At 43.2% G+C, this 10,022-nt stretch overlaps 1 protein-coding gene across 4 annotated transcripts in view; it reads left to right on the top strand.

Annotated features, from left to right (window-relative positions):
• Positions 1–1,733: 1,733 nt before the first annotated feature.
• unc5b (unc-5 netrin receptor B) overlaps positions 1,734–10,022 on the top strand; it is a 66,492-nt gene continuing 58,203 nt past the window's right edge. For 3 of the 4 annotated variants that reach the window (XR_013647671.1, XR_013647670.1, XM_023963580.2), the window contains exon 1: positions 1,742–2,511. Coding sequence is in view for 2 of the 4 variants with exons in the window: in XM_023963580.2 (XP_023819348.1) it covers positions 2,421–2,511 (91 nt within the window). In the remaining 2 variants the exon portion in view is untranslated. Of the gene's footprint in view, positions 2,512–10,022 lie in introns of all 4 variants that reach the window. The other variant, XM_023963579.2, reaches the window with a different exon arrangement.

Genomic DNA, 10,022 nt, shown 5'->3' with positions numbered 1-10,022 from the left:
TCCCTGCCTCTGTCACTCCCCTCCTGTCTGACTCACCCCCCCCCCCCCCCCCCCCCAACTCACAATAAAGATTCAGCGAATAAATAACTGATCCGGAGCGAAAATTCGGATGCTCCAGGAAACGGCATAATTGTCATTGAAGGGGAGAGTCTAAGAATCATCATTTGTCCAGATGGATTATAACCTTTGATGTAGGATTTGAGCAAAGTGGGGCATTGATGTTCTGTTGAAAGCTACTGTCACGTCTCAGAGAGCCGCTTTGCTTCAGGCTCAGCCACAATCGCACACAAATACACACATATGGATTGTGTCTTAGCTTCCGTCATTTACTCGGAAACTCGTATGTCTTTAATCACAAATGTTTTACTCTTGAATATCAGGAAAGTCAAGTAAGGATAAACTTTCTCACCACATGACCGAACATGTGAGCCAGACTATGAGAGGAAGATCATCTGTGATTTTGTTTTATTTTTTTCTCACAGAGCTGCTGCTCTAGGAGGGAGACTGCAGACCGATGTCAAATCAGAGAACTTTCCCAGAGCTTCTAGAGTTCATGCAGACCTGGAGCATCATTCCTCCATGAAATGTTAAAAAAAAACAAACAAAGGTAATAGAATTGTGGGCTTTTATGTCTGCATCCTCATCAGTCCATTAGGAAGTTAGCAAAATGTCTGGAAGGCTATTTTTAAAGTCCCACTCTGATCATCTTTTAATAAATTGGTTTTAGGATTATGCTGTTTTTAGCCAAAATCCTAAATCTGTGTTGTTTTTGAAAACATAGTTTCTGCAGAGTGTCGACAGTACAAATTCACTTCTGAGGTGTGATCGGGACTGTTGGTATGGAGTAAGCCTGCCACTTTTTCCCATCCTCCATCTGTTTTGACTCACCCCAGCTAGTTTACAGCCCCTCAAACCCCCCAGCTAACATCACCGGCACAACAAAAAGGCGAGTAATATTGGAGCTATCCAGCCGTTCAGGTTAGATCCAGATTCCAGCTCAGACGAGGAAAACCAAGATGTTCATGGATCTATTTGTCTGCAAGGAGATACATCAGAATGGGGCGGACTAGGGAGCTTGTGGCCCACCCAGCGTCACAAATACGATCTTTTTCCAACAGCATTTTTTATCTGGTCTTAATTCACAACAATTTAAATTGAAGATACTTAATTTTCTCTACATATGTCCCCCATCATAAGAAAAATGTCACAAGAACCTGTTAAAAACATCCAAAAACATGATTTTGGTCTTTAGATCCTATCATGCACAGCTGCTGCCCTTAGTTAAAAAGCAGATGAATACAAAGATTTTTAAAAAGAGCTATGAAAAAAACAACAACCCAAACCTTCCTATGTAAGTGTAGTGCAATAAAATAAACCATTAGGTGACCCTGGGGGCCTCACACCAGTCTCAATGGGGGGCATCCAGCATCAGATGGTCTCATTTGTGGGAGGCTGCTCTCTTGCGGCCGTCGGGAGTAAAATTGGAGGCGAGGACGCAGGGAGGTTCACAGAAAACGGTTGTTCCGCTGCTGTCAGAACATGTCTATGGTTAGAATCTGGTTTGAATAGATCTATTAAGGACAGAAACGTATTCAGATGTCTTCAGCTGTCGCTCGGTTATTAAAAACTTTCAAACCTGAGCTCAACTTTGAGTTTGTTTCCTGAATCCAGGCCTCGCAGTCCGGGTTTTCCTTCTCTCCCCTCCACATCTCCTTCCTCCTCTCCTATAGAGCACCTTCACTCGTACAGCTCTCAGTCTGAGAGTAGGAGGAGGATGATCTATGATTGGCCAGACGGGGGCTGGTAGTCCGGAGGTTGGCACAGTGAGGCTGGCGTTCTTCCCCGTGTTCATGTTTACACCTTGCGGACCGGGACAGACGGAAACACGCGGCGGTCTGGAGTGCGTTCCAGTGCTTGCGTCCCTCGGAGCTTCTTCTCCAGAAGATCTTTTTTTTTTTACTGTCATTGATTTAATGTGTTAATTTTTCTGTTTGTGGCTGCAGATGTGCGTTCTGCTCCACATGGAACTGGACCGTCTCCTAGTTTAATGTCTTGGTTCGGCGCAGCGATGCTCCAAACTTTTTGCTGACTTTTTGCTGCGCCTTTGCGCGCGAGCGGCTCAGAGCGGAGCGGAGGAGGGGGTCAACCTGGAAACCACACTTTTGTGGGGCGCACAGTATTTTCCATGGACCATTGAAAACTTTAGGCAGGGGCCGGAATGAACGCGCCTTCATTTCTACGCGCGCTGTTGGCTGATGGAGGCATTTAATCAAAAACTAAAATAAGGAAGGAGAAAACAAAGACCACCTCCCCGATATTCTTTCAGTTCCGCTGGGTTTGTAATCATCGCTCCGTTCAGTCAGGAGTCCAGTTGGAGCAGCACCATCCGAGACTCAGCCTTGGCAGAGCAGCCGGAAAAGATGCGCTTTCTTCGGATGCTGCGTAAAGAAGATCTCGTTTATCTGGTCCTTCTCTTCCTGGTCGGGAGGCATGTCGTGTCTGGCACTGGTGGTAAGTTAATCTTTTATGTTTCATAAGGCGTTTAATTTGTGGAGCATATGTGCGCTCAGAGACGCACGCGCAAAATAATCCAGTTAGGTTCTGCAGCAGATCTGAAGTCAGGGCTTTTCCTCAAGATTCACTTGGAGCGGAAAAATCAAAGTCCCCCGGTGCGCCGGCAGTAATTAAAGTGTTGCTCCTTTCTTGCCCCCCCCCCCCCCCCACCCCACACACACACAGAAAAAATAAAGGGTGGGGGGCAAGGGTACCAAACAAGCTTCCTCTAATGGAAGACAGGGGAACAGAGTGCAGGTGAGTTTTTCTATTTAGAAAAAATGAACCGCTGAAAGTTTCCGTCGGGTTTCTCCTTCTCAGTTGGTCATGTCATTCATGTCATTCATCTCTTTTGAAAATCCATTTTGACTCTTGAGACAGTAATGGACCACAATCCATGCACCACGTGACACTATTGGTGTGTTCACCTAAATGCTTCTCATCTGTTTTTGCTTGTCGCCTCTTTCATTGTGTCATGTTTGTAAGCCAGTGTGGACTTTTTCCTCCCCACTCCCTCGGCCTGAGGAGATTGAAAAAGCAGAAATCTGCAGGGTTTAGTGGTTTGTGGATTAAGCTTGGTTTAGGCTGAATAAGAACAATGCACAGAACATGGAGTGTGGAGTCTGGGCTTCTGTGCCCTGAACTTTCTGCTGAAGCCCTCACTTTTTCACTCACTGACATCTGTAATCATCTTTTAATTGAGTCACCGTCTGACTGTTGTTCCGAGTGGAAACAGGAATCCATGGCCCATACCTCCAGAGGTCCTCCATGTGTTGGATCCTGGCCGGGCTGAGTGGAAAGCAGCTTATGTTTATTAAAAATGCAGGCCGTTCTTAAATCCCCCCATAAGAAATTAGAAATGTTGATAAAAACAGTGGCAGGTTGCAGTGAGGTCCTGTTAGGGGAGTAAACCTGAGAGGAGGGGGGCGGCACTGGTGCACGCTGACGCAGTGTGACCCAGTAAAGTTTCTGTCTGGGAGCACAGAAGGCAGAGATCTATTTAGGGAAGGCATGATGGGACAGATTGCATTTATCTTCTCGATGTGCAAACTTCTCTTCAGCCTGTTTTTTTTTCTCTTCTGTTTTCTTTTGCTGAGCTCAGGTTTTCCCGCTCTGTGTCTGAGTTGACGCGTACATTAATTACATAGTCTGCCAGGAACACTTGTTACTATACCCCGCTGCTGACCGAGCTGCTTTATGTATGTCAATATTAATGACTTCATCAGAGGCTAAACATAAGTGCAGTGTGGGTTTTCCTGCGTTTTGACCCAGAGATGAGCAGCTGGTCAGCAGAAATGTGGAGGAAATGAGTGGTCGGTGCAGACGGTGAGGCCTGGTGGAGAGGACTGTTCGGAGTTACACAGCGTAGCATGTCAGCCACTCCCACAGAGGCTCTCAAGAAAAGTGACAACAAACGGTCTCATTCGAATGGATCCAGAAACCCCTTTGAATATCTTTATCCACTTACTACAACCCAATAAAGGGAAAGGGGGGTGGGGTTGCCCCACTCCAATGGTCCTGCTTGGAGGTGATTTTCTAATGAACTCCTGTCGCCCTGCAGAAACTAGAAAACAACACGTTTTTTTGGTTTTGGCAAAAAAATGTCTAAAGCCTAATTAATAGAACACTGCTTTGAAAATAGAACAAAAGGTGATCAGAGTGGGACTTTATTGATAAAAATAAACAGAAAGTAGACACTTACTATGTGAATAAAACACAAAAAAGCTAAATTCTTCCGATTTATCTGATGAGAATTCCTCCAAAACAAAAGCAGGAGCTAGCTCCTACAGTGACTCCTGGCACCAAAGAGGAGCCTCTTTGTGAGCTTAATAAGAGTAGCTAGGAGACACGTCGAAGGGGTCATGCAGGTTATTAATGCTCGGATTTTAGCTGGTAGCTTAAAAATAGGAAAATAACTTTAATCTTAAGAGGAAGATCACTATAAAGTTCTAAAATTAGCCGTTTATAATAATATATTAAAGATATTAAGATCTAGAAACAAGGAGTTCCACACAAACATTCAAAAAGGGAAAAATAAGCTCAAAAAGTGATATTTAGAATATATAATTACTTAAATTTGAATGTTATACAGCCCAATAATGAGTATTTTTTTGCTGCGTTTCGAGTTTTATTTAACCTAATAGTAACTTATTTTGATTACAATAATAGAAAAAAACTTGTGTAATAAGTGGAAATGACTCATTTTAGAACAAATATGAACAAAATTAGAATCTTAGTTCAAGTGGATCCATCTTATTAAATCCCTATAAATTCCAAAACTAGCATTTATTCTCAGAATGTAAATCTACATGTTTGTTTCCAAAATGTTTCCAGTCTAACATTTATGGAACATTTATGGAATTTTAAAAATTAAACTAAAAATTACAGAAACATTTAGGTTTTATTGAATCCCAAATCAAGTTTTTCTGTTGTCTAAAGTATAATGATTTTGACTCATTTTAATAATATTTTCCTTATGCCTATATCCTAGCTCTGAATCAGATAAAAAATCCCCACTGTGTTGATTTTTAGAAAAGCTTGGAAAAGTGTAGAGCAAAGAGACATTCAAACAACTGAAAACCCGGTCAAGTATCTTGCATGACTAAAAACAAAGTTTTAAATCTTTGCAGGGATCAAATAGTTTGCTGTGACCACTGGAAGCACTTTGAAAATAGTTCAAAAGATGATCAGAGTGGATCTTTGAAGAAATGCTGGGCTGGTTTTTTATGATTTCTGCAGATTTTTCGGGTCTGGAAGGTTTAGGCGGGTGGAAGAAGACGGAATGTGACATGAAAGCTGACCTCAAGCAAACACTGAAGTGGATTTGGCTTCAAAGACACTGAACAGATTGAGATGTCAGATTAGATCGGAGCATTTCAGAAACATGCAGTTCCTAACAAAAGGGCTGCCAGGTTGCTGCATTTGCAGAGGCCTGGACAGGTGTGTGAGCACCTCGATGGATGAAACCGGTCGTCAGGTACGAGCGAGACTAGTTCCACAGACCGGTCCTGCTTGGAGACCAGACCGGGCCACATTCTGTCCCCAGGCGGTGCATTAGTTTTATGATCTCCAGGCAGCAGGGGATGGATGGATGGATCACTGGCCAGCCGCTGCCCACTTTGCTGTATTATTCATAAGTGCAAAGTAGTCTTTGTTAATATTTTAAATGTGCTTATGATCCTCAAATTCTTGGCAAAAATACTAGGCCTGGGAGGGAATTTGCCCACTTTGCTCTTTGTGGTGTAACCAGAGGAGACAGTTGAGGATTTTAGGCAGCAGGAAAGATTTCAGAGTTTTAGCAGTAGTGAAGCTGGGGGTCCTAAAGGAGCACACCAACAAACAAAAAGTGGATCAAAAACAAAAGAGGAGGAGAGTCATGTTGAGATGGATTGATCTCGGGCATTTAAGCATCTTTTATGAGAAAAGACAAAAGAACAAAACTGTTTAGCGGTGGCATTCAAGCATCATTAAACTTCTGGCACAGTCCAGACTGAAGCGGGGAGGAGAAAAAAGGTGGAAATGGAGACAGCGTGCTGCAGAGACATGTAACATCTTACACCGAAGAAGAAAGAGTAGTTAAGGAGGAATGATCCTTCCAAAGAGAGAGGATTGAAAGGGAAGAAACACACAAATCGACCAGTGGGATGTTTTTATTAAGGCTCTTATCGATGGAGAGAGCTCACAGTATTAAGAGCCGACATGTTTAATGCTTTGCCGATACTCTGCATGTTAGTGGCGCCCATAAATCTGCAGCAAACGGCGAGCGCTTTGCAGGTCGCAAGGTAGAAGGAAAAGGAGAGGGATGAGCATGGAGAACAAAAGTTTGGACTGAAACTGGAAAAAAAGAGACGGTTTTTGTTTCTCTGCAAAGATCTTATTGGGTTTTTTCTTAACAATCTGGGTTGATGGTGTTTATCCTTCTGGTTTAAGCTGCCCTGGTCTGGTCTCACTGTGGGACCTAAAGCTGCAGAAAAGTGCAGCATCCAAACTTTTTCAACTTATTACAAGTTGAATAGTTTATTGAATGGAGTTGCTGATCCCAAGGTCAAACTGCTGCTTTTTTTTAATTTTAGTTTATTTATTTTTTCAGCAACACAGGAAAAATGACTAACTCTCAATTGATTTTTTCTGCAGAGAAAAGATAAGATTGTGTCACCGTTCTTGAAGCAGCTAATAAATGTAGTGTGTGATGCATGGAGAGATAAACTGGGGGGGGGCGGTTAAGACAGGAGCTGAGTTTTTTTTTGTTGCTTTTTTTGCCGGCAGGACAGGGTACCCCCTGCCCTTCCATCCTGCCCCATGAGGGCAGATGGGTGGAGCAGACAGGCAAACAGGAAGAAAACCTCTGCGGGGTTCCATTGTGCTTCAGATGAATAGGAGACTCCAAAAAGCTTTTTTTGCCCCTTTGTGTGTGGTAAAGGGGTGATGGGGAGGGGGGGGGGGGCACGGGACACACAAACTAATTTACAACTTTACCACATCGTCTTTTTGCGTTTGCTGTAGGTGTGTTACTGTTGTGGGTGTGGAGGGGGGGGGGGGGGGTCCTTAAAAGTTTCCTCTCTGAGACAGCCATATCAAATGTTAAAAAGACAGCCCCCATCCATCCCACCGCCACCGCCGCCGCCGCCACCGCCAGCAGCCTGGATAATACTGACAGACCTGCTGGGTCACTTTGAAGGGGAGAGTGAGTTAGTGCAGGAATTTTCATTTAAGATCTTGGCAGCTCTCTGAGCGTCGTAACCAACAGGATCAGGATTCTCTACGGGGGGTCAAGCCAGATCCAGAGCAGCCCTTTTAGCCGCATGCACACGCACACACACACACACGCACACACACCCACACACACACACACACAGCAAATGTGGCTGCAATGAGGTCCATAGATCACAGGCTCTGTCAGCATTTGAGTCGCTGTGCTGGTCCAAATCGCTGCGTGTGTCCTTGTCAATAAAAAAAAGAAAGAGCTTTTGTCCTTTTTCAACTTTTTTTATGTGCTTTTCTAAAGGAAGCAGTGGAAAGCCAAATAACCTTTTTTTTTATTCCTTACATGATTGGAAAAGTTTGTATCTTCCTTTTGGCTTTTTAGCGTTCATCAGCTTTAATCCACATGTCAAATGTGTAAGTATGTCCATGACTCACTCCATAAAATATGTCCATTTCTGTCCTAAAGTGGACTGTTTCCATTACAGGGGGTTTGATTGTGTGAGAAGCCACCTAGTGGTTACCAGGTGAACTGCCCTGGCTCCAGGTATTTTATTCAGGACAGCCTCTAAAAGGAAGTGGCAGAGCTGCAGCTGCAGGAAACAGCTTTTATATTTTATTTTATTTTATCAAACAGACTCTAATAAAACAGTAAACTGATTTTATCTTAAATCTTTTACATTTATGCTGATTAAATAAAAACATTCATGATTCAAAATAAATTAATTCACAATAATATTATTATAAGAAATTAAAAATTAGTGGAATGATGACATTTTGTACAAAAAAACAAGAAAAAAACTTTCCATATTTGGAAATAATTAGTTTTCTTGAAACTGTTTTATTCTTGTAATGGAGGATTTAATGGAAAAGTGGTGTAGCCGCCATTTTTGTCCCTATGTCACATGATCATGGGGTGAATTTTGATTTACTGCACCTGTTCACCTGCAGGTTGGGTCTTTTGTGGGGGTTCGTGTATGAAGAGGGTGGGAAGGTGTTTTTTGTTGACCGTTTCATTTACAGATTCCATTGATTGATTTTAGAAAACCTTGAAAATGGGCCTTTTTTATCATATGTCTTTTTTGGCCTAGGACTACAATGGACCTTTCCATCTTTTTTATTCTTGTTTTTTGTCTTCTAAAGACCACCAAGCCAAGTTTAGTCAAGTTCCGACCGTGAATGTTTGTTTGTAACGGAGTTGTCATGTAGGAAAATTCACCCAGACGTGGGCTAATAACTTTCATCTGCTGCAGCAGACAAGACTGGCAGTTAATGTTGGGCTCTTTAATGAGTTTGATGTACCAAGCTGCATTCCCCCACATCCACATCAATAAATTGCTATCGCTTGTCCCCTGTTCTCCTTTTCTTCTCCCCTCAGTTTCTTGATAGTCTCATCAGGCGTATAAATAGCTTTATAGTCTCACATATACCAGTCTCAGCCATCCATATCTGCTTCTCTCAATCATTTTTTTTTCCAAGCGAGCTTCCTGACAGAGTTTTGGAATTGCTCTTTAGAAGGCAGTGTGAAAAAAATCCCATTTCTCTGAGTGTAACGCTTATTAGAGTCCCATCTGCCCTCAAGGTACTTATAAATGTGGGAGGTGCCTGGATGGTGGGTAAAGGAGGGGACGGAGGGAGGCTTTGTCATGCCTGGGTGTGAGTGGATGTGGGTGCCACCGGGGGGCCTAACCTCTCGGAGCGCACGCCGAGCAGCTGGTGTTTCAAAAGTAAGGGAATGACGCCTCCCCGGAGAGACGGGCACACTGAGCCAACATGTGCACATCTGATGCTAAAAAAAAACACATGACTCTGGGAACACAAAGCTAAGAAACAATGCATCTTTTGTCCTGGAGTTGGATGTATTTAATAAATTTATCTGCGTTTGGTAGGTGTAGAAGATGAGGGTGAAGGGGTTTTCTGTGGTTGCACGTAAAGCCCTAGCTGCACTTACGGCTGCATAAGCGCAGTCTGCGGGCAAAAACAAGGCCCAAAATATCGAGGTCGTAGACCAATTAGAGTGATGGACATGCGGCAGGTTGTAGTGAACACTTACGCAATGTTCACACCGGTCTCGGCAATTCCAGTTCAAGTAAAAAGTCTAAGATGACTTCCAATTAAAGGTCTACGTGTATGCGCATTTCAGGCTTCCGCATTCAAAATTCTCGCATTCACATGTTTGTTTTCAGGTTCTACATACTAAACACGCGGCCATTCAACACGTTGAAAGTCAAGCTAGGTTGAACTTTGACCAATCAGGGACTTAGATTTGGCATTGACGAATGGATGACGTTGCTTTTGATCCACGGAAGACCGCTTGAAAATTGATCACGGAGGAGAAATTATTAAATCGCGGTTTGTTCCTCACTGGAATGATGTGACACCAAGTCTTTCAGATATCGGAATAGAGCTCAGAAGGAAAAAAGACTGGACCAAAATTTACCAGATTTTCACAACTTCAAAAAATTACTGTAGGTGGCAGACATGCGCTAGTAAACAGTAGAAAAAGAAGAACATGTAGACGCCGCCTTCTGCTTTTCCAGCGTGAACCCCGTATGCTGAAAGCGCATATAAGAATGCACATTTTAGCGTGTTCTTGAACACATGCCCGATATGAACGTAGCATCATACAACACACAAGGGGAAGTAGGTGAGACCCAGGTTTGTCGTCCAAACCTTTCATTATTTTAACCTCTACAAATCCTGCGCACTGCACAAGGTGCCCGTTAGCGCTGCACGTGCTCTATCCAGCCTGACTGTTAGAAAGTAGG

The sequence above is a fragment of the Oryzias latipes genome, chromosome 15 (genome assembly GCF_053564925.1).
Source record: "Oryzias latipes strain Hd-rR chromosome 15, Olatipes_Hd-rR_3.1".
NCBI lineage: Eukaryota > Metazoa > Chordata > Actinopteri > Beloniformes > Adrianichthyidae > Oryzias > Oryzias latipes.
Note: the sequence above shows the minus strand (reverse complement) of the source record. Positions and strands in the feature narration are given on the sequence as shown.